Here is a 23,709-nt window from a genome sequence, read left to right as displayed (position 1 = left end):
TGGTGGATGGTTGTAGGTATTTCTGTATAGATTCTGGGAGGGCTCCTGTTAAGTAAATAAGGAAGCAGGCCCATGCGGCAGGCTGTGACTAACGTGGGCCTGGCCCAGCTCTCTGGATGGGATGCATTCCCAGATGGCCACACTTCTTCATCCTGCCTGCCTCCCTTTACAGAGAAACCCATGTCTGAGTCTGTTTTTGTGTTGCTATAAAGGGATACCTGAGGCTGGGTGATTTATGAAGGAAGAGGTTTATTGGGCTCACGGTTCTGCAGGCTGCACAGGATGCACGGGGCCGGTATCTGTTTCTGGTGAGGCCCCAGGCTGCTTCCACTCATGGCAGAAGGCAGTGAGAGCTGGCGTGCAGAGGTCACACGGGGAGAGGAAGTAGGAGAGGGTAGCAGGGAGGTCCCACTCTTTTTAACAACCAGCTCTGGGGGAACTCTTACAGGAGCTTTGGAGTAAAAGCTCCATCATTACTGCTAGGATGGCACCAAGCCATTTATGAGGGACCCACCCCCATGACCCAACACCTCCCATTAGGCCCCATCTCTCACACTGGGGGTCAGAGTTCTTCTTATTTTTTTTATTTTTATTTTTTTGGAGATGGAGTGTCGCTCTGTCATCCAGGCTGGAGTGCACTGGCACGATCTCAGCTCACTGCAATTTCTGCCTCCCAGGTTCGAGCGATTCTCTTGCCTCAGCCTTCTGAGTAGCTGGGACTACAGAAATGTGCCACCACACCCATCTAATTTTTGTATTTTTTAGTAGAGACGGGGTTTCATCATGTTGGCCAGGCTGGTCTCCAACTCCTGGCCTTGGGTGATCCACCCGCCTCCGCCTCCCAAAGTGCAGGGATGACGGGCATGAGCCACTGCGTCCAGCCCTGGGGGTCAGATTTCAACATGAGGTTTGGAAGGGACAAATATCCAAACTGCAGCAACCCAGACCCTGTTTTGGGAGGTAAACCCCACATGATGTTTTCCTGCTGGGTCTCTATCTGGACACCTGATGTGGCAAGGTTATTTCAAAGGTGGCCACTTTTTGGAAGGTGATATTGGTTTTCATCCTTGTCCCTGGGACTATGATAAGCAGGTGTAAGTTTTAAACAATAAGACATTGTTATCCACCTGGAAAAAGTGGCATCACTGTATTGGCTGCTGTAAGGATCAAGGAAGGAGAAAGCAAAATACCTTCCGTTTGACGCTGAGCTTCTCATCACACAGAAGGGGAAAGAGCTCTGTGCCTGAGGCTTCCCCGGCTCCTCTGGGCTTCCTTCTGCTCTCACTCACTTTGTGTAGAGATGCCAGGCCTTGACCTTCAGTGGGGCCCAGACCATGGGGAGCCCTGGCAGGGGATGGGGGAGGGGACACAGAGGCCAGCCATTGCCTAGGGCCTGTCTGGTGAGGCTGGCTGTGTCCTGGCCAGAAGCCACTGCCCCTGTCCAAGAGGCCTCTTCCTCCTGCAGGTTCTGGTGGCTGCTCCCTCTGCTCATCCATTGGGCCTAGGGTGGGCACAGCCCCTCCTTGCCAGCCTGGGTTTCTCAGTGTTCCAACCACAGCTTCGTAATAGCTCCTCCCCCACGATCCCTGGCTTCGTTTTCCTAACCGGAGGAGCCACCTGGGTCCACTGGGCCCCTGGCAGATCCAGCTTTCAATCTTGGGGACAAGGAAACATCTTGGATCTTCCTTGGAGTCTGGCTTTCCTGGTGCTAGTGTGACCTGAAATGAACTCCTCACGTGATCTTTACTAGACAAATGCAGAGCAGATTTCACACACCTCTGTCATGATCTCCAAGAAAAGCTAAAGGATAAATAAATAAAACAACAGCTTCCTAGAGGGCCTGTTCCCTTGATTTTCGCGAGGACTGTCCTCGTTTCTTAGACAATTTCACAGGTGAAGTCTGACACTGTATTATTGCTATCCACACTGCAGTTTCCGGCTGCGAGCAAAGTTGGACCATTTTTCACGCGATGATTCCCTTGCCGATGAAGAAGATGAAGTGTGAGTCCCTAGTGTGCTAGGCTGTGTCCTCGCGCCCTTTGCCCCGCAGCGGGCCCTCAGCCGGGGTGGGGACCCAGCTTGCGGGCGGCAGGAGGCTGAGGTTGCCCGTGGCCACCAGATGGCGCTCCAGCATTGTGGAAGGCAAGCCCCACAGTCCTGGCGTCCCGAGTGCTTGCTCTGCTGAAGGGCGAACCAGGAGGCTCTCAGAGGAGCTGCAGAGGAGCGGCTTGATGACATAGAAGGGGAGGAATACAAGGGAAGTTTGTAGGATGCCTGTATGTCTGACTGCCTGCTTCCCCCTCTGTCTTGACGACCTACTGTGACTATGCCAGCATTTATTATTAAAATGTGTCCTTTGACTCCTTCAGGAATCATTTCATGGCCTCCCCAAGAGTGGACAGATCTGTGGTGGTCCTGGAACCCTGGGTCTCCCGGGACTGTGACTGCCCCTTTCCCCTCCTCCCTCACCACTAGGCAGGCGGGGCTCAACCCTGTGCTGGAGTCACCTGCGGAGCTTCGGAAAGCCCCACACCGGGGCAGGGTGCGGTGGCTCATGCCTGTAATCCTGGCACTTCAGGAGGCCGAAGCGGGAGGACCACTTGAGGCCAGGAGTTTGTGACCAGCCTGGGCAACAAAGGGAGACCTGTTTCTACAAAAAGCAAAACAAAAAATTCGCTGGGTATGATGGTGCACACTTGTAGTCCTGGCTACCCTGGAGGCTGAGGTGGGAGGATTGCTTAAGCCTTGGGGGTCGAGGCTGCAGTGAGCCATGATCAAGCCACTGCATTCCAGCCTGGGCAACAGAATGAGACCCTATCGCAAAAAAAAAAAAAAAAAAAAAAAAATGGAGCGCCACAGCTGCATGTCACCCAGAGGTTCTGATCCCATCGGACTGCCCAGGGATTTGTAAATCCTTCCAGGTGAGCATAGGTGAGGCTGAGACCCTCAGTGAGGGCAGGGCCTCTGTCTGTCCTGATTTCTGTGGGATTCCCAGGGTCCTCTACACTGTCTGGCACACACCAGGCACTCAACACATGTGTATCCAACAAAGGCAGGAAAGCATGTTTTCTTCCCCAGAGACCTAAAGAACAGGCAGGCTTTCCTGAAAACAGCCCCCACCGCCCCTGACACCTGCGTGTGGAAGACTCACCTGTGTCAGTGCTCCACCACCTTATCTTCCTGTCCCGAAACGGGGCTGGGGTGGGGCAGCAGGCAGGAAGGCCCTATTTCTGCAAGCACACAGGGAGAGGCCCCAGCAGGGCCGCAGACATTTGTGTCGCAGATGATTCAGGATGAATGGGTCCAGGACCCCACGGGCCCCAGATCCTGGGAGAAGCTGGTCCATGCACCCATTGTCCAGGCTGCTGCTGGGGAAGCAGCTCCAGCCCTGCTTAGCCTGAGTTGGGACCTGGGTCTTCTCGTGAGCTGTTGTTTGCCTGTGGGGGATGGTGGTGGGTGCTGGAGGCATGGCAATGTTGATGAGTGGCCCTGGGAGCCGCTGCCATCCCAGCCTGTGATGCTAACCTTTTCTTCTCTCTCTCTTTCTCTCTTTTTTTTTTTTTTTGTTTTGAGACAGAGTTTTGCTCTTGTCACCTAGGCTGTAGTGCAGTGATGGGATCTCAGCTCACTGCAGACTCTGCCTCCTAAGTTCAAGTGATTCTCTTGCTTCAGTCCCAAGTAGCTGGGACTACAGGCGCCCGCCACCACACCTGGCTAATTTTTGCATTTTTAGTAGAGATGGGGCTTCACCAGGCTGGTCTCGAACTCCTGACCTCAGGTGATCCGCCCGTCTTGGCATCCCAAAGTACTGGGATTACAGGTGTGAGCCACCGTGCCCGCCCTGTCTTGTTTCCTCTTGAGTATGTTCCCATCCCATTCTTCTGATGGGTCTGCATTTCCCAGAGTGGCTGACTCACAGAACTATTCTTTTTAATTTTTTTAAAATTTATTCCCTGTTTAGGACTCCCACTGGCCAAATTTAGGCCAATTCGAGTGTCAAAAATTATAAAGTTCTGAAAAAAAAGAAAAAAGAAATATCTTCTCTGGAAGAATCCAACTAATGACTGTGGAATGAATTAGAGAATCACCATGGTGTAGGGGTGACTGGTGGTGCACCAGATGAGCCTGGCATGAGTAGTCAGGGGACACTGACATCTCAGGCTGCAAGCTGGCTGGGAAACAGGATTTGGCCATGGGGCCCTGGCCCCAGCACAGATTTCACATTGATCACACAGCGAAAAAACCTCTTACAATGAAGAGATCTGTCTCTACCACAGGGTCAAATAGCACTGTCAGAGAGGGAGCCCAGGATCCCATGGTCAGATATGATGCAGTGGGAAGGACACAGAGTTTTTGGGTCCACAGTGCGCGACCTGAATCCAGGCAAGATCCTGGATGCCCCTCTCTGATGACAGGAAGTACAGGGAACGGAAGAACAGGTACATCACCTTGGGGGAACAACTTACAAATCACACAGGTGGAGCATTTTCCAAGACGACTCATCTGGGTGCTTGAAAAATTCAACACCAGGACAACATAAAAAATTAACTGGTCAGAAATCAAAGAGAAACAACTGACTGTGAATGCAGATTGGAGCCCGGTGGGGGAAAAAGGAGACTGTCTTGCTGCATGTGGGGATTTTTTAGATTAGAGTCTGGTGGGGGAAAAAGGAGACTGTCTTGCTACACGTGGGGATTTCTGAGTACAGACTAAAAACTAGATGATATTGTGAAATTACTACAACGGTTTGTTCAGGTATGATAATTTTATGGCTATGTAGGAGACTGGCCTTATTCTTGGGAGAAGGATGCTGAAAATAAGCTTTTAGTACATTCACTCTGTTCTTCAGCCACTGCCGTGGTCCAGTTCTAAGACGTTTCACCACCTCCAAAAGGGAACCCCCATATCCATTAAGCAGTCATCCCCCCACCCCTCTTCCCTATCCCCTGACAGCCATGAATCTACTTCCATAGAATATGCAATGTCATACAACGTTTTTATATAAACAGAATCATACAGCATTTGAATTCTTGTGCCTGGCTTCTTTCACTTAGCATGATGCTTCCAAGGTTCATCCATGTTGTGGCATGTATCAGTGGTCCATTCCTTTTCATGGCTGAGTAATATTCCATTGCATGGATAGACCACGCTGTGTTTTTCTATTCTTCTGTTGATGGGTGTTATGAAATGTTTGTGTCCCCGCCACTGCAAATTTATATGTTGAAATCCTCCCCCCATTATGGTGGTATTAGGAGATCGGGTCTCTGGGAGGAGATTAGGTCATGAAGGTGGAACCCTCATGGATGAAATTAGTGCCCTCATAAGAAGAGGCTAGAGAGCTTGCTTCCTGTTTCTGCTCTCTGCCATGTGAGGATACAACGAGAAGACGGTGTCTGTCAACCAGGAAGATGGTGTCGGATCAAGGTGTCGGATCAGCCAGCACCTTGATCTTGGACTTCCTGCCCCCAGAACTGTGAGGAGTGAGTGTTTACTGGCTGAGCCTCTGTGCCTATGCTATCTTATTAGAGCAGCCCGAACTGACTAAGGCAATGGGCATTCAGGTCATGTCCACCCTTTGGCTACTGGGAAGGGTGCTGCTGTAAACACTGCTGTGATGTGCTGAGCACCTGCCCTCAGTTCTCCAGGGTCTACACCTGGGGCGAATTGTTGGGTCGTTTGATAACTCCATGTTTAACTTTTTGAGGGCTGTGGCCTCTTTAAGGCCTGACCCAGCCCCTGCTGCCTTAGGAGCAGGCCTTGCCCCCCTTCCTGTTCCTGCAGGCTCACTCTACCCTGGCGAGGTGCTCAGGGCTGGAGGGGCTCCCTTGTAGCTGGGGAGGTGCAGTCACCCCAACTCAGCCCCGTGTAGTGGTCTGGGCCTTGCCACTGGCCCCTCTGAGCATGGATGGCCAAGAGGGCTGTGGTCAGGATGGGCTCCTGAGATCAGCATCTGCAGGCAGGGTCCAGCAAGAGTCCAGGCCAAGCTTTGGGTTGGAGGGAGCTGGTGAAGCCTGTTACATGGCTGGGTGGAGGATGGGCCTTGGGGAAGGGGCTTGCACTCACAGAGCACCCACCCTGTGCCGGCTGGCGTGCAGGTGCCACGCCCACGGAGCTGAGGAATGAGGTAAGCGTTGCTGTTCTGTGGCGTGCAGGTGCCACGCCCACGGAGCTGAGGAATGAGGTAAGCGTTGCTGTTCTGTGGCATGCAGGTGTGGAAACTGAGGCTCAGTAATTCACGGGATGAACTCAGTCTCCCAGGTGGTGCAAGTGTGCCCCCAATGCCAACCTAAGCTACACCTGAGGCAGGATGTGGAGACATCCCGTGTGATTTGAAAGGGACGCACGTGGCGTGGGAGCAATCTAGGTTCAAGTCTCCCTGCCATGGGTCAGAAACAATCCATGATGCATCTTCCCTGAGTAAGAGGGAGGCAAGACAGACTGCGATGAGAGGACTAGCAGTTGTAGGGGTTGCGGGGTGCGGGGATGAGTAGGTGGAGCCCAGAGGACTTCTAGGACAGTTAAACGACTCTGCGTGATGCCACATCGTGTTGTTGTACATCTGTGCAAACCCACAGGACACACAGCGTGGAGAGTGGGCTCTGACATACGCTGGTTGGGGATGGGGATGGGGATGTGTCAGCGTGGGTTCCTCGACTGGGACAAAGGCACCCTCGGTGGGGGTGTTGATCATGGGGGAGGCTGTGTGGATGTGGGGGAAGGGGGTGGATGGGAACTTTCTGTACCTTCTACTCAATTTTGCTGTGAACCTAAAGCTGCTCTGAAAAATAGTCTAAATAAAAAGGACTGAGGTTGAGGGGCTGCCCAGGGCTCAGGCTGGGGGCTGTGCTACCCTCCTATGGGGACAGTGTCCTGCAGAGTATGACGCGTGGCACCTCCTGGCCTTCTGCAGTGGACAGCCTGGGCAGCCACTCAGGGCAGCTCCGGTGTGGGGGTGGCTGTGGGCTGCCGGTGACCAAGGGTAGTCCCAGTGCCCCAACTCAGTGCCAGGTGCCCTCTGCCAAGTCACAGAGCCTTTTCTTCCAAAGAAGTTGCTGGCTCTGAGGTTCTTTCTAGTCTAATGTCCCAGGAGGGAACAACTTCAGAGTCACCACCACACAGTCGTGAATGTGCAACTGAAGACCAGAGCTTTTATTAGGATTGAAGGGAAAGGAGCCCGAAGGAGAGGAGAGGGTGGGGTGGGGGAGGCTCCAGAGTGAGTTTCTTGACAAGCTGGCTGTCAGCCATCCTGGGACGACATAGCACCGCCTTCCGGGGGGAAGCAGGTCAGCCGGGGTCGCAGGCCAGGCTTGGGGACGTCCCCCAGGGTTGCCCTCCTCCGACCGAAGCGGCCCACAGGCCTGATCCCGCGACTGGCGTACCAGGCAGGATTGATGTCAGGGGCTGGAAAGGAACGAGCTGGAGCAGACCATGGGCACGTGTCCCCAGGGTGTGCTGTGTGCTCCCAGAGGCAGCGGGGCAGAGTGCACAGGCAGGGCCTCTCAGCCCAGTCGCCGCCATGCTGGGAGCCACCCGAGGAACAGGCACCCAGAGGTTCTGGCGAGGCCATTTCTGGGCGTGGGCTGGCTTTGGGAAGCAGGAGTTCAAAAAAGCACCAAGACTGACTTCCCTTTCCTCCCGCGCACCCCGTTCCTGCCAGGTTCTCTAGCGACCAGGCTGCACCAGGTTCTGGGGTGAGGCAGGGTGGGGTAAGGGAGGCTGACAGGGGTCCAGGCACTCACTGCGGATCTCCATGGAGTGCCGATGGGTACGACTTGCAGCTCCCTGCAGGGCCAGGCCCAGCATCAGCAGGCACAGGAGCCAGGCCCTCAGCACCTTCATCCCTTGGCTCCTCCGAGGAGGCCCCGCTGGAGGGGAGATCCAAATGAGGAGGACACGGCCTGGGGGAGAAGGGTCAGGAGCAGCGTCACACAGGCATCAGGGTGCGTGTGCACGGAGCTGGGACCTTGGGTAGAGTGAGCACAGTGTGTGAGAGAGAAGTATGTGCATGAGCCTGTGTGCATGTGAGTGCACAGCTGTGTATGTATATGTGTACAAGAGGGTGTGGTGTGTGCACATGGGTGCATGTGTGTGTGTGTGTGTATGTGTGCAGATGTGTGTGTATGTGTGTAGATGTGTGTGTATGTGTGCAGATGTGTGTGAGTGTATGTGTGTAGATATGTGTGTATGTGTGCAGATGTGTGTGAGTGTATGTGTGTGGATGCGTGTGTATGTGTGCAGATGTGTCTGAGTGTGTGGATGTGTGTGTATGTGTGCAGATGTGTGTGTGAGTGTATGTGTGTAGATGTGTGTATGTGTGCAGATGTGTGTATGTGCAGATGTGTGTGTATGTGTGTAGATGTGTCTGTGTGTATTGTGTAGATGCGTGTGTATGTGTGCAGATGTGTCCGAGTGTGTGTAGATGTGGGTATGTGTGTAGATGTATATGTGTGTGGATGTGTGTGAGTGTATGTGTGTAGATGTGTGTGAGTGTGTAGTGTGTATGTATGTGTGTAGATCTGTGTGTATGTGTGTAGATGTGTGTGAGTGTATGTGTAGATGTGTGTGTAGTGTGTAGTGTATGCATGTGTAGATGTGTGTATGTGTGTAGATGTGTTTGAGTGTGTGTAGATGTGTGTATGTGTGTCGATGTGTGTGTGAGTGTATGTGTGTAGATGTGTGTGTAGGTGTGTGAGTGTACATGTGTAGATGTGTGTGAGAGTGTATGTGTGTAGATGTGTGTGTATGAGTGTAAGTGTGTGAGTGTATGTGTGTAGATGTATATGAGTGTATGTGTGTGTAGATGTGTGTATGTGTGTGTAGATGTTTATGTGTGTAGATGTGTGTGTACGTGTGTAGATGTGTGTGAGTGTATGTGTGTAGATGTGTGTGTATGAGTGTAGATGTGTATGTATGTGTGTAGATGTGCGCGTGCACATAGCCACATAGATCTCCACGTGTTCCTCTGATCTGTGCTGGGGTGGGAATAAGCACAGAAACAGCAGTTAAACCTGGCTCTCTGCATGGTCCCCCACCTGCCTGTGACCCCATTCTCTCCTCTGTGGAATGAGGTGTTAAGTGAGATGCTTCTGTGCGCGTCAGCCTCTAACGGGATCGGTCACATGTACATTGATGCTCATGATCAGAAAGCCCTCAGGAGGTGTGTGAGCTACGCGTTATAAAGGGGGGCTGTCATGGAACAGCCTTGGGTCCGTCTGTCCGCCTGTGTTAAGGGATCAGAAGGTGCAGCAGGCCTCTGCACGGCTGTGCATGTTGCACACCCAGGACAGCAGGTTTGTGGGGAGGTGCCCAGGGAGCTGCACAGGTGGAGGCAGCCCCTTGCTCAACCTCAGACATGGTTGGGGAGCTGGGGAGTGCCAAGCCTGGACCAGGCTCAGGGGCTGGAATCCGGTGCACGGCCCTTTCCCACATTCATCTCAGCGCCTCCTAATGCCTGGTTCCAGCCTGCCATCCCAGCGCTGCTGGGGAATGTCAGCCGACAGCTGCGTGTTGTAGAATGAGTCTGCATCCTCTGCCCTAAGTAAGCCCACTCACCCTTGCCATGACGCTAGATCCAGTCTTCTGAGGCTCCAAGGTAAACCTGTAGCATCTGGGACCTCTTCTCACAAGGCAGGGCCACTTCCTATCGGTGATGGGAGGAGGGGGCTGCCGTGGATGACACCAGGTGCATAGAAAGCCCCTTCCACCCCACTGGAGTGGAGGTGCTGAAATGCCTTAACAGCATCCATCATGGCAGACCTGGAAACACCTGCTGCAGGCGCCCCTCCTCCTTCCTCCACCTGTGGCACTTTGGGTGCCATGGGAAGATGCCCGAGAGCTCCATCTTGCTCTGGGAAGGATCCCCCTGCTGACCCTGACTTTCCAGCCCCTCCCTGAGCCCCACAGAAAGTGCTCTCCATCAGAACAATTTAAAATGCCTACCCCTTTCCTTTTTAGAGGCCTGGCGGGGCGTCCCATGCTAGGTGGGGTGGGGGGTTCCCCAGTCTAGAGGAAATGGAGGTGCCACCTTGAAGAGTGATAAAGAGATGCATCCCAGCAGGCTGGCCGTTCGCATTTCCTCTGGCACAGGATCCACGCCACCTGAGGGGTGTCCGAGAATGCTAACGATGCTCACTCGGCTCCTGATCCCCAAAGACCTGCCTCCCTGAGAGGTGGAGACTTTGGCTGGCTGCCCCGTGGGATTTCCTGGTCGGCGGAGTTGAATGGGACGTCTTTGCCTGGAGTCTCCACCATGGACAGCGCCGGAGCCTTGGTGCCCTGGGAGGGCAGGGTGGCTTTGGATGCAAGAACTCAGGGGCCAGCCGTCTCTGCCTCTCCTGCTTAGGCCTAGCCTCAGCTGCGAGGAGAGCAGGCAGGGTCTCAACCCGACCCACACTCAGACAGCAAGGGAAGATTTTACAAAGTAGCAAAGCAGAGGGCCCAAGCTCCGGCGCCTGGATGTGCAACTCACCGTTCTCGAGTGTGGTAGAGGAGCTGTCCTGGCTACGGGTGCAGTGGAGCCGAGGAGGCGGGAGCCTCTGTTCCCCTTTTATAGCCCCCGAGAAGACGAAGCCGGCACCCCCAGGTGCCCTCCCCCAAGCCAGCCTGTCTCCCTCACAGGGCGGCATCAGGAGCGAGCCTGTGGCTTTTCTCGTTCCTTTATTAAAAAAAAAAAAAAAAAAAAAACTCATCAGCAATGCGATTTGTTCCTTCCTGGGTTATATAATTTCATTTGGACCAAGTGGTTTTAAAACACATTAGCTTCTCTTCTTCGTGCTCGCCTTCGGGCAGACTGCAGTGTCAAGTGTCCGCTGGGCCTCACAGATGGGGCTCCCGGACTCCTTCCAGTCCTCTCTCCCTGCCTTTAAATCACCGCGTTCGCATTCAAGGGAAAGGTGAGAAGGGACAGTCACCAAAGCCCAGCACTGCGGCTTTGTATCTTTGCGATCTTCTCGGTCCTCGTTCATTCACCTGCCTGACTGTCCTACCTGCATTTGTCGTATGCACACCGTGTCTTCCTCATTCTGTAACTTCCGCGCAGGGGCCATGCTAATCTTCTCTGTATCGGTCCAATTTTAGTATATGTGCTGCAGAAGCAAGCACTCTATAACTTACAATAGGTGGTTTCTAAACTTTTACAGTCTTTATAATTAATGTTCAACATAAACAAGTTTATTATTCTCATAAGACAAGCTTATTTTTTATTATAAAAGAAACAAATACATTTTTATTATTAAAGCAGTTCATATACATTTGGAAAAATATTAGTGCATACAACAAAATAGAAAAAATAGCACTGATCATGTTAAAGAAGCTGCTCGTGGCCAGGTGTGGTGGCTCATGCCTGTAATCCCAGCACACTGGAAGGCCGAGGCGGGTGGATCATGAGTTCAGGACTTTGAGAGCAGCCTAACCAACATGGTGAAACCCCGTCTCTACTAAAAATACAAAAATTAGCTGGGCATGGTGGTGCACGCCTGTAATCCCAGCTACTCAGGAGGCTGAGGCAGCAGAATCACTTGAACCCCCTGGAGGTGGAAGTTGCAGTGAGCTGGGATCCTGCCACTGAACTCCAGCCTGGGCGACAGAGCGATACTCTGTCTCAAAAAAAAAAAAGAAAAAAAAAAAAAAAAAAGAAAGCCTCTCGCTTCTACATTTGATGCATTTTCTTCTAGTGAGCTTCCGACATATTTTCTGGGTAGATTGATCACATTTATACATGTTGAATTTCATTCTTTTCACTTAACACTGTAACAATCACGTCCTCAAGTTGCTAAAAAATCTGTAAGTTTGTGCCATTTTAAGTAACTGTGCAATGTTCTACCATTTAAGGTGGATCTAAATCATTCATGTTCTGAATAATTATAGGTTATACTCTTGACCACTTATATGCAGTTGAGTACAATCTTTTTAAGGAAAATTTCTGGAGAGGAAACTTGGCACGTGCTTCCCATGGATTGGTGCAGATGGTCAATGTGCCACTTCCATCCTTTAGGAAAAGCTTCTGGGCAATACTTTCCCCTTCAGGGAACAGGACACAGTGGCTTCTTCCTTGCTGCGTAGTTGTTTTTCCCAGTGACACAGGTTTGTGGCTGGTGGGCTCCCTGGGAGCTCTGGAGCCCAGGGGTAGCTGGTGGCGGGAAGTAGGGTAAGCAGCACGGGAAGGGTGATGGGGTGGGGTTCGCAGCTCCCAGCTTGGGCTGCTGATTAGAGTCACTTGGGAGCCTTAAAAACTTCCCAGTGCCTGGGCTGTACATGGAATGAATTCCATCAGAATTTGTGGGGGTAGCTCAGGCATCAGTGATGGCAAAAAGGTCCCCATCCATAGTTTTTACCCATAGTTTTTACAAATGTAGGTTGAGTATCCCAAATCCAAAAACCCCAAATCTGAAACTTTTTGAGTGCTGAGTTGATTCTCAAAGGAAATGTTCATTGAAGCATTTTGGATTTTAAATTTGGGATGTTCTACTCATGAGTGTAGTGCAAATATTAAAAATCCTCCCCCCAAAAACCCTTAAAATCCAAAACAGTTCTGGTCCCAAGTACTTTGGATAAGGGAACTTGACCTGTAGTGGTGATAGTGGTGGTTAAGTATCACCATCTTGGAGGTGTGTTTTCTGTCCAGTGCTAGGCCTGCCTATAGCAACAGAAACTGAGACCCCAGGACCTGGGGGCAGCTTTCTGGGCATCCACCACTGGAGTGTGTGTGTGTGTAAAGCAGCTCTGTCACAGTGTGGCACTGGCATCTTGCCACTTTGGGAGTCCACCAGTGGGAGGCAGCAGGCGGGCTGGGCGGTAGCACAGGCATCAATCCTGCTTACCCCACCCCCACGTGGAAGGCGATGGCGTCCATCAGAGACCTCAGAACTGCTGAGAGGCACTGTGGCTGGCTGGAGATGCTGTGATGGCGAGTGAGGTGTGGGCTGTTCTTGCAAGAATGTCACAGAACTGCAGGCCTGGCCTGGGGCTCTCAGGATGCACATGGCTTCAGTGTTTTTAGAGTAATGAATCCCACAGATGGGTTTTGACCACAGGCAGTCAGGGAGCTTCTCCCCATCCCCTATTTAACTGCGTCATGGGCCTCAGGACAGGCAGAGCTAAGCACTCTTGGTCCAGCTTCTGTTGGTCAGTATTTCATCCAGAATGTGATGTGGCCACTTGAGTTGTGGCACATACAAACTGGAACCTGTGCAGGAAAGTCCCCTCCCTGGGGAAAGTACGACTGCCTGCCATGCTACCCTCCTGGAGGCCATGGGGATAATGAGAACAAAGATGCTGATGGAGGCCACGGGGATAATGACAGCAAAGATGCTGACTGCCACGCCTTCCAGTCCTAATTTTCTAAGATACTTATTTATTTATTATTTTATTTTATTTTTTTGAGACAGAGTCTCGCTCTGTCACCCAGGCTGGAGTGCAATGGCGCAATCTCGGCTCACTGCAACCTCCACTTCCCAGGTTCAAGCGATTCTCCTGTCTCAGCCTCCCGAGTAGCTGGGACTACAGGCATCCACCACCACGCCTGGCTAATTTTTGTATTTTTAGTAGAGACGGGGTTTCATCGTGTTGGCCAGGCTGGTCTCCAACTCCTGACCTCAAATGATCCACCCACCTTGGCCTCCCAAGGTGTTGGGATAACAGGCGTGAGCCATCGTGCCCGGCCAGCTACTGATTTATTCTTCTGTGCCTTTCTTCATTGAATGAAGTGATCACAGTGGTTTTCTCATTTACTCTGTTAACACAGTGGACCACAAGAATATATATTTTTTTCTAGCATTAAAGAATTCCTGGCTCTCTTGGGATGAACCTTACCTTGTTAAGATACAATAGGTTTTCTAATAGATTCTGGTATTTGTTTCATTAATACTTTATTTAGAATAGATCTTTTAGGCTGTGCTCAGTGGTTCACATCTGTAGTACAAGCACATTTTTGGGAGGCTGAGGTGGGAAAATTGCTTGAAGCCAGGAGATTGAGACCAACCTGAGCAACATAGCAACGCCCTATCTCTACAAAAAAGAAAATTTAATTTGTAGAATAAATATGTTAACATATGTTGCCTTTACTTCTCCTTCCTCACATTGCATTCAGTAGGAAGGTCTTACCAGCCTTATGAAAGAGGAGCCACGCTTCCCCTTTTTCCTGTCCTCTGGAAGAGATCTGGTAAAGATAGGAATTCCAGAGCTGTCTAGGAGACATATGGGGTAGGACTTGGGCTGAGGTGAGGGGCAGAAAAGGAGTGAGCTCGGAGGTCATGGGTCGGGGGTTTCCAGACTGAGAGCTGGGGGGCTAAGATGGGAGCCTTGGGGATGGGGAAATGCTGAGGTCAGTCGTGGGCAGGTGTTTGAGGAGCCCTAGAGGGTGGCCAGGTGGCTGCTCGCTGGGCCTGGAACCCTTTATTTCTTTGCTTATGTTTGAGACCCCAAAGAAGCCCAGAGCTCTTTAACGAGGCCTCAGCCGTAAACCTGAACATGGGTGTGGACAGAGGACAGGTGGCTGTGAACAGCCAGGGAAAGGTGGGCACACCTGAGAGAAGGCAAGAAGAGGACAGGTGGCGGAGGGTGGACAGAGAAAAACGACTCAGTGAAGGACCCGGAGAAAGTACCAGGGAGGAGGGTCTTGCAGGTAGAAGCGGGGAGGAGTGATGAAGGCAGAGTTGCCCCGCAACAAAGAAGGGATCATCCGAGTCAGGGACTGTATCACGGCGCCCACCTGCCAGCTCCTTTGCTTGTGGTTTGTAGGTGATGCTCCAAATCCAATCTTGAACACGGAGCTGGCAAACTTCTTCTGCCATGAGCCAGATAGTAAACGTGTCCAGCTTTGTGGGTCATAGGATCTTGGTGGCAGCTGGCCAAATCTGCTGTTGCAGCAGAAAAGCAGCCATGGGGAAAAGGCAGATGAATGGGTGTGGCTGGGCTCCCATGGAACCTCACTTAGGAAGATGGGCCGCAGCTGGCTTTGGCCCAGAGTGCCGTTTGCTGCCCTGGGTCTAGGTCTCCAGCTGGCAAACTGTTGCAGCAGGTGTGCAGTCGACACCGTGACAGCCTCGTGCTGTTTCTGAAACCCATTGTGTAAAGTGGGAGAACAAGAGAACGAACGCACTGTGTGGGAGTGTTGTGCTGTGCGAACGGGTTGAAGTGACCTGCTGCCCTGCTTGTCTGGGCAAGACAACCTCTTCTCTGGCACAGGCTGTCTCTAGGTTGGCTAGCAACTCGCATGTACATGGCCCTGCCCATCTATCTCTTGGGCATCTGGAAAAATAAGTTGTGGCCGCTGGAGGGAACAGTCCTAGAGTTGGGGGTTGGAGAGGCCATTGAGAGAGGCCACCTGCTGAACAGGCCGAGGAGCAGTTCACAGTCAAGAGGGAAGAGAAGGGCACAAGGGGGGCTGAGAAGCCTCGAGGCCGTGGCCATTGCAGAGCCACCCCAGCCCCCGTGGCTGCTGCACTGGATCGCTGGGTTTTCCTGGGTCCCCAAGAGAAGGCTCTGTGTTCTTCTCTCACACTCGCTGTTTCACTTGGGCTGGTTTCAGTGGATTTCTGCTCTTTGCAATTAAAGGCACTCCAAGGCCAGGTGCAGTGGTTTATGCCTATAATCCCAGCACTTTGGGAGACCGACGCAGGCAGATCACAAGAGGCCAGGAGTTCGAGACCAGCCTGGCCAACATGCCAAAACCCTGTCTGTACTAAAAATACAAAAATTAGCTGGGTCTGGTGGTGGGCACCTGTAATCCCAGCTACTTGGGAGGCTGAGACAGGAGAATCACTTAAACCAGGGAAGCAAAGTTTGTAGTGAGCTGAGATTGTGCCACTGCGCTCCAGCCTGGAAGACAGAGGAGGACTCTGTCTCTAAATAAATAAACAAATAAATATATAAAAAAAGAGCCCCAAGTTGAGAGCCTCCCTCCCTCCTAGTCTTTCTTCCTGTACTCAACATGGGGAGAGGACCCTACTCTGGGGTGCATTTCAGTTTTGAGATCTTTGAGCTTTCACCCTCAACACGGTAAATGTGCAGCCTGTAGCAGGCACTTGGTAAGTAGCAACAGCACCATGATGGACAGTTGATTTCATGGATAGCTGGTTTTGGTTTTAGTTCTTGGACCATAATGGTGCTCTGTAGTGGGTTGGAGTCTCCCATCTGGAATCTCAAATATGACCTTATTTGGAAGCTAGGATCTTTGCAGATGTAATTAGTTAAGATGAGGTCATCCTGGATTAAGGTGAACCCCAAATCCAATGACTGGTGTCCTGATAAGAAGAGGACAGACGCGCAGAAATGCACAGGGAGAAAGGCGATGTGAAGATGGAAGCAGAGACTGGAGGGAGGCAGCTACAAGCCAAGAAGCACCAAGGATGCCAGCAGCCTCACAGCTGGAAGGGGCCAGGAACTGCCTGCCCTCAGGCCCTGCAGGTGGAAACGACCCTGCTGATGCTGTGATTTTGGACTCTGGCCTCCTGAACTGTGAGGGAGTAACTTTCTGTTGTAATCTACCAGTTTGTGGGGCTTTGTTATGGCACCCACAGGAAACTAATGCAGGGCTTCAAACGTGTGTCTGAGTGGACTGATGAAATGTCTCTCCCTTGTGCTTGTTCCCAGAAGAAACTGGACCGTGGCTGTGGCCTGTGTGTTTCTTCTGGCCTCCTAGGAAGACACTACACAGCCTGATGGGAGAGGTAACCTTGGGAATTGGAAGCCATCGAGTTGCAGCTGTGGAACAGCCACGGCAAGAGCAATATTCAGTCACCAGAAAAGCTGTTTCTGCTGTAGATGGCTTCTGAAAATCCAGACTCCTACGAGATTTTAATACACTCCTCTTTGTAAATTAGAAAGGTGCTTTTGAAGTGTGAGTCATCCAGAAAGTGGCATCTCTGAGAACTGAGAGAGAAAGTGCTAGTGAGATGTGAGCAGTGGAGGAAGGCTTCCCCTACCCCACGTGGCCACGGCTCTGGGACCTTGGCATTGCATTTGTGATAAGAATAAACGGTGCTCCCCGTCCCTCACACATGGCTGCCATCTAACCAGTTTACAAGTTTCAAACACAGACACACTGAACATCAGACAAGGCTCTTATATAGGGACTGTGCATTGGTCAAGGCTCTTCAGAGAAGCAGAGCCAATAGGGTGTGCATGTGTGGAGAAGAAAGAGAGGGGAGAGAGAGGAGAGAGAACAGAGAGAGAGAGAGAGGGAGGGAGAGAGAGAGAACAGAGAGGGAAGGAGGGAGAGAGAGAGAGAGGGGAGAGAGAGGAGGGAGAACAGACAGAGAGGGAGGGAGGGAGGGAGAGAGAGAGGGAGGGAGGGAGAGAGAACAGAGAGGGAGGGAGGGAGAGAGAGAGGGAGGGAGAGAGGGAGGGAGGGAGAGAGAACAGAGAGGGAGGGAGGGAGAGAGAGAGGGAGGGAGAGAGAACAGAGAAGGAGGGAGGGAGAGAGAACAGAGAAGGAGGGAGGGAGAGAGAGAGGGAAGGAGGGAGAGAGGGAGGGAGGGAGAGAGAGAGGGAGGGAGGGACAGAGAACAGAGAGAGAGGGAAGGACGGAGAGAGAGAGGGAGAGAGAGGAGAGAGAACAGAGAGAGAGGGAGGGAGGGAGAGAGAGAGGGAGGGAGGGAGAGAGAGAGGGAGAGAGGGAGAGAGAGGAGAGAGAACAGAGAGGGAGGGAGGGGGAGGGAGGGAGGGAGAGAGAAGAGAAAGAACAGAGAGAGAGGGAGGGAGGGAGAGAGAGAGGGAGAGAGGGAGAGAGAGGAGAGAGAACAGAGAGGGAGGGAGGGGGAGGGAGGGAGGGAGAGAGAAGAGAAAGAACAGAGAGAGAGGGAGGGAGGGAGAGAGAGAGGGAGGGAGGGAGAGAGAGGAGAGAGAACAGAGAGGGAGGGAGGGGGAGGGAGGGAGAGAGAAGAGAGAGAACAGAGAGGGAGGGAGGGGGAGGGAGGGAGGGAGAGAGAAGAGAGAGAACAGAGAGAGAGGGAGGGAGGGAGAGAGAGAGGGAGGGAGGGAGAGAGAGAGGGAGGGAGGGAGGGAGAGAGAAGAGAGAGAACAGAGAGAGAGGGAGGGAGGGAGAGAGAGAGGGAGGGAGGGAGAGAGAGAGGGAGGGAGGGAGAGAGAGGAGAGAGAACAGAGAGAGAGGGAGGGAGGGAGAGAGAGAGGGAGAGAGGGAGAGAGAGGAGAGAGAACAGAGAGGGAGGGAGGGGGAGGGAGGGAGGGAGAGAGAAGAGAGAGAACAGAGAGAGAGGGAGGGAGGGAGAGAGAGAGGGAGGGAGGGAGGGAGAGAGAAGAGAGAGAACAGAGAGAGAGGGAGGGAGGGAGAGAGAGAGGGAGGGAGGGAGAGAGAGAGAAGAGAGAGAACAGAGAGAGAGGGAGGGAGGGAGAGAGAGAGGGAGGGAGGGAGAGAGAGAGGGAGGGAGGGAGAGAGAGGAGAGAGAACAGAGAGGGAGGGAGGGAGAGAGAGAGGGAGGGAGGGAGAGAGAGAGGGAGGGAGGGAGAGAGAGAGGGAGGGAGGGAGAGAGAGAGGGAGGGAGGGAGAGAGAGAGGGAGGGAGGGAGAGAGGGAGAGAGAGGAGAGAGAACAGAGAGAGAGGGAGGGAGGGAGAGAGAGAGGGAGGGAGGGAGAGAGAGAGGGAGGGAGGGAGAGAGAGAGGGAGGGAGGGAGAGAGGAGAGGAAACAGAGAGAGAGGGAGGGAGGGAGAGAGAGAGAGAGGAGGAGGAGAGATTTAGTCGAAGGAATAGGCTCGTAAGATTGCAGGGCCTGGGAGGTCTGAATCCTGCGGGACTAGCCATCAGGCTGGAGACCCAGGGAAGGAGGGAAGTTGTCCCTGGAGTCTGGAGGCAGAACTCCTTCCTGCTCAGGGCACATCCTTCTTTTCTCCTAAGGCCTGCAACTGGCCGGGGAAGGCCCACCCACTTTATGGCAGGTTATCTGCTTTAAAGTCTACTGATTTAAACCTTAATCACATCTACAGAATACCTGCATAGATACAACTTGGCTGGTGTTTGATCAGACATCTGGGCACCACAGCTGAGCCAATTTAATCCATAAAATTAACAATCATAGATTGTTACAAGTGTCTGTAGTGATGTAGCAAAATACTCCTTTCCCCAGCATGGCCATTTCCTTGGAACTCTAAGCCTAGATGCCATTGAGCTGCAGATGTGTTCATTGGAAATAACTGAGCAGTTTGTTCATTTAGGTACCAGCAAGGCTGTCTCTGGGAAGACTTTGCTGTAGATATTTTCAGGGGAATATGGGTAGCATACATGGGTAAAATACTTATTTCTGGGGCTGGCTCTTTCCTGGGAAGATATAGGTGTGAGGTAATGTTTGGAATGGGCTTTACTCACCTACTAGTATATTAACTTGTGGGAGTTTTAATTAAAAGCTAATACGTGAACCAGTGTCTGGAAGGACTTAGCAGTGGTTGCTAGTGGGTAGATGATTCTTTTTTTTATGTATTTTTTTCTTTTGCATATCTATCTTTTCTGTTTTATGCCAATAAAATAAAAAAAAATTTCATATGTAATAAATATTCTCTATAAGAATAACTTTGAAGTTATGAGCATTGTGAATATGTGAGGATTACTTGGCTGTCACCAGCATGCTAAAGTGGAGAGCTTTAGCTGGGCTCTCAGAAGCCCAGCAAGTGACAATACCATTACTATTACTCTTTTGGGGATGGGTTTTTGGCCCCCAGTAAAGTGGGTTCTTTTGGATAGAGCTGTTGGAAAGTGAAAATCCTTGGAACTTACAGAAACAATGGCTTGACATAAAATCAGTGAAACTGCAACACTGTAATGCATGGTTGGTTTGATCCCTGAGAGCTGGGAGCTACACCTGTCAAATTGTGTTTCACCCCAATAATCTGCAGTGAGGCAAGGTATCCCTTGGTGATCTGGGTGCTATATTGCAATATGTTGGACACTGGATTATCTGGGGAGTGCAATTTTGCTGCACACTCATAGCTCATTTGTAAGAAGCATCTTTGGGAGATCTGTGCATTCAACTCTTCCTAAAATTTTTTCTTTTTCCCCTTATAAATAAGACTGTTGGAGGATAAAACTTTGGAGAAATATTTTAAATGCTTCTCTCTAATCTCCATCTGGAGTCATAGAGAAACCACTGACTTCTGTCAATCTTTAGCTGGAAACAAAGAGCCAGCAGCTGTACTGGTTGGGGTACACCAGCCTCAAGGATCCCTGACCTGCCTGTATGCAGCTTCCACTACACGTCTCCAGAATAGCCATCTGCTAGGAAAGGAACTCTGAAGAATTATTTTCATTTATTTATTATTAATTTTTTTAAGAGACAAGGTCTCACTCTGTTGCCCAGGCTCGAGTATAGTGATGCGATCATGGCTCACTGCAGCCTCAACCTCCAGGGCTCAAGTGATCCTCCTGCCTCAGCCTCCTAAGTAGGTACGACTACAGGCATATACCATCATGCTTGGGTAATTTGTTTTGTTTTGTTTTTTGTAGAGATGGGATCTCACTATGTTGCCCAGGAGGTCTCAAACTCCTGGCCTCAAGGAATTCTCCCACCTTGGCCTCTCAAAGGGCTGGGATTATAGGTATGAGCCACCTTACCTAGCATGAATAATTTTTTCAAAGAATAGAATTTATAAGTAATGCTGGGAATTATATGGAAAAACTCCCACGTTTTTATCTGATGCCACAAGGAGTCAGAGAAACAGCTGCTAATGTGTGCTCACAGGTCTCCTGAAGTTGCAGGAGTATCAGCCTCCCAGCAAAACACTTTGAGATTCAAACCTTAGTTTTAAGTGAGAGATTGGAGAGCTCCTGGAAGTGTCTTATTCAGAGAGGGCAGGAAACACTTAACTTGGTCAACGCTTGAAGACACAAGGCTTGACTCTTGTCTCTACTGTTTGATTCCAAAAGAAGCCACTCCTCTCAGCACCCCCTCTGACAAAGGCAGTGCAGCCATTGGGTCCTGTCTAAAGTGAACCTCAGGGAGGGTGAGATGTGGTTACTGTTAGGATGTTCAAAGGCAGCTCTGGAGAGTCTTGGAGGGCTCCACTTAAAACTGGATGGGGCACACCAATACTAGGAAATAACTCTGAGTCCCAGGCTGTCTGAGGGGAGATCATCTATGTAACCAATGGGCGAGTGGCAAGCTGACTCCTGTGGCCTCTGCACCCCCATCCTTGGCAGACATCCCTCATTGGTTGTGACCCTCTGTCCTCTGCACCCCCATCCTTGGCAGACATCCCTCATTGGTTGTGACCCTCTGTCCTCTGCCCCACTGGATCCACTGCAGTGAGTGGCAGAGCCAGGCTAGAACCAAGCCTCTTCCCTGCCCATCTGGAGCTCTGCCTGCTGTCTCTTCCTCTCCCAGCAGGCTCTCTGCACTAGCATCTGAGCATCTATCAAATGCTCACTTGCTGTCATGTGCAGGCTCTACCCTTGACCGCAGTGTAATTTCCCCTGGTCTACAGATCACATGGGAACTTGCAGAGCGGGTGCATGTAGGGTGGGGGCTGGGGTGTCTATTCCTCCTTCATTATTCAGCAGATCATTAGTTCAGTCACTTGTCTGGATGTCTAATATCCAGTCACACCCACAAGAAATACGCAAACATCTGCTCACGCCCCGATATAGACCATCAAGAATACACATATGGCTGGTGCCTTAACTGAGTCATCTTTTTTCCATTCCATTCATGAAAGCAACATAAGAAAGCCAAGAGTGAAAGGGGTAAAAGATCACAGTATAAAGGTCTTCAGTGTGTCCTTCAAAGATTTACACAACATTGTCTTAAAGGGAAGTCACAGCAGCTTAGCTGTTTCTCACAGATCAGAGAGGATGGTGGGGCAGCCAGGAGTCATCAGTAAACCCAGGTGAGCAGTGCAGGACTGAATGTCGCTGTCCACTTGCAGGTGGGAGTCCATGTGGAGGGTGCTCCTTCTTGTTTCTCATTGGGATGGTGACTGTGTACAGTGGAAAGCACAGATCCAATGAGGGACAGGATGGCTGTGGTGGAGGGAAAACAGTGCAGGGCTGCTCTGTCTCTCTGTCCTGTCCCGTTAGGACTGGTGGGCCACCACAGGTTTCTGTCAAGTACAAACACACATGCACATATAAGCACACACATACACAGGCATGTAACACAGACACACATGGGCATGCACATACAAATACACAGGTGTGTACATGGATGTGCACATCTGTAGACACAAATTTAGATTATATGTTTGCGCACACATGCATGTGAGGCAAGAGAATAGGGTCTGGAGGCAGGGAACCTAAGGCCAATTCGTGCTGACTTCCTAGAACTGAATCAAAATGAAAACCCCACCTCTCCACGCCTGAGGAACAAAAGGTTCAGCAGCTACTCCCTTTGCTACACCCCCTTTCCACTGCATCTCAGATGAAAATGGAAAGTACCTCGGATTGGTCCCCTCCCGCAACCAACCAGACTGGTCATCAGCCAAGTCTTCATGTGTAACTTTGTAACTTCCCTTCAACCTCTGATTGGTTGCCTCCTGCGACTGATCACATTGGTTGGGGCCACTCCTTCATCTGCATAGAGTATAACCAAGTAACCAATGGGAAAACTCTGGAGGGCACTTAAACTCCAGAAAATGCTGTAACCAGGCTCCTGAGACACTGGCTGTAGCCTGCTCCCACTCTGTGGAGTGCACTTTCTTTTCAATCAATCTGTGCTTTCGTTGTGGTAACACACACACTTGGGTGTGTATGCAGGTACATACACATGGGTGTGCACAAACACACAGGCATGCACACAGTACACACAAATGCACACAGGAGTGAACGCAGCCACACACATACACACATGGACAAGTTAGTCAAACCCTGGGTTTGCTTTCTTCACAATATTAGGTGAACTCTCTTGGGGTTTTTTACTTAACCTCTCTCTGCCTCTGTTTTCTCAGCTACAAATTTGGGTTAGTGACACAGGTCCTCCTCCAATGGGGTGTGTGGACAGCAGATATTTGAAAATTTAAAGCTCTAAAACACAAGATATTATTCTAATTTCAAAGTATTTAGATTTTCAAGCCCTCGTTGGCAAAGATTTTACTTTACTTTTTGCTTTGATTCTCAGGTCTGAATCTTTGTTTTGTTTATCTCCATTTTCTTTGCTCTGAAGACTTAATTTTAATACATGAATCTGACGGGTCACTGAATTTTAAAAACTCCTCAGAGAATGAGAGAAAACTTTACCGCGAAGGTGTGGCTGGCCATTCCTTTCCTCGCGTTGGGGTTTCTCTGTGTCAGCGAGCCTCGGTACACTGATTTCCGATCAAAAGAATCATCATCTTTACCTTTGGGGAAAACAGGAAGAGGGATGGTGCTTTATCAATCACATACTTAGCCCAAACAAGTGCCTTGCTTGGCCTCCTCAGAAATTTAAAAGGTAGAATAAAAATGGACATATCCCCTTTTAAGAAGCTTCCACATCACATATTTTTTAAAAAGTATTTACATTTCAGCTGTCATGCAAATCAACAGTTTTGCCAACTTCTTTCTCCTTTGCTTTGGCACTGGCATTAACGTTCTACCTCACTGTGGCCCCAGAAATCCTCACACTAATGAAGCAGCAGAAAGGCCCATCACACTGCAATGGTGTGTGGTCTTTGCATTTCCTTGCCTTTCTTTTCTTTTTTGTTCTTTCTTTTTTTTTTGAGACAAAGTCTTGCTCTGTCACCCAGGCTGGAGTGCCGTGGTGCAATCTTGGCTTAACTGCAAACTCCGCCTC

The 23,709-nt window shown here is 50.9% G+C and overlaps 2 protein-coding genes and 1 non-coding gene across 16 annotated transcripts in view; all 3 read right to left on the bottom strand.

Annotated features, from left to right (window-relative positions):
- Positions 1-7,237: 7,237 nt before the first annotated feature.
- PRLH (prolactin releasing hormone) lies at positions 7,238-7,839 on the bottom strand. Its single transcript, XM_019022703.2, has 2 exons — positions 7,740-7,839; positions 7,238-7,401 (listed from the first exon to the last, which is right to left on the bottom strand). Exons 1-2 carry the CDS (start codon positions 7,837-7,839, stop codon positions 7,238-7,240), a joined length of 264 nt encoding a protein of 87 aa, XP_018878248.1.
- Positions 7,840-10,994: 3,155 nt separating this feature from the next.
- Positions 10,995-11,100, bottom strand: LOC115933820 (U6 spliceosomal RNA). The gene has a single exon (XR_004069673.2). It is a non-coding gene; the product is annotated as a U6 spliceosomal RNA (small nuclear RNA).
- A 10,513-nt stretch (positions 11,101-21,613) lies between these two features.
- MLPH (melanophilin) overlaps positions 21,614-23,709 on the bottom strand; it is a 68,715-nt gene continuing 66,619 nt past the window's right edge. For 11 of the 14 annotated variants that reach the window (XM_063695315.1, XM_063695314.1, XM_031008711.3 and 8 more), the window contains 2 exons: positions 23,175-23,275; positions 21,614-22,042 (listed from right to left, as the gene is read on the bottom strand). In XM_063695315.1, coding sequence (XP_063551385.1) covers positions 22,016-22,042; positions 23,175-23,275 — 128 coding nt within the window. In that variant the 3' untranslated portion in view covers positions 21,614-22,015. The remainder of the gene's footprint in view (positions 22,043-23,174; positions 23,276-23,709) is intronic. The other 3 variants (XM_063695317.1, XM_063695320.1, XM_063695316.1) reach the window with 1 other exon arrangement.

The sequence above is a fragment of the Gorilla gorilla genome, chromosome 11 (genome assembly GCF_029281585.2).
Source record: "Gorilla gorilla gorilla isolate KB3781 chromosome 11, NHGRI_mGorGor1-v2.1_pri, whole genome shotgun sequence".
Classification (NCBI taxonomy): Eukaryota; Metazoa; Chordata; class Mammalia; order Primates; family Hominidae; genus Gorilla; species Gorilla gorilla.
Note: the sequence above shows the minus strand (reverse complement) of the source record. Positions and strands in the feature narration are given on the sequence as shown.

What these genes read in the sequence shown, in the direction of transcription:
- PRLH (XM_019022703.2), bottom strand. Translation starts at nt 7,839, where the DNA reads ATGAAGGTGCTGAGGGCCTGGCTCCTGTGCCTGCTGATGCTGGGCCTG. An exon ending in GCACTCCATGGAGATCCGCA is followed by an intron (nt 7,402 to 7,739) that starts GTGAGTGCCTGG and finishes GTTCCTTTCCAG; the next exon opens with CCCCTGACATCAATCCTGCC.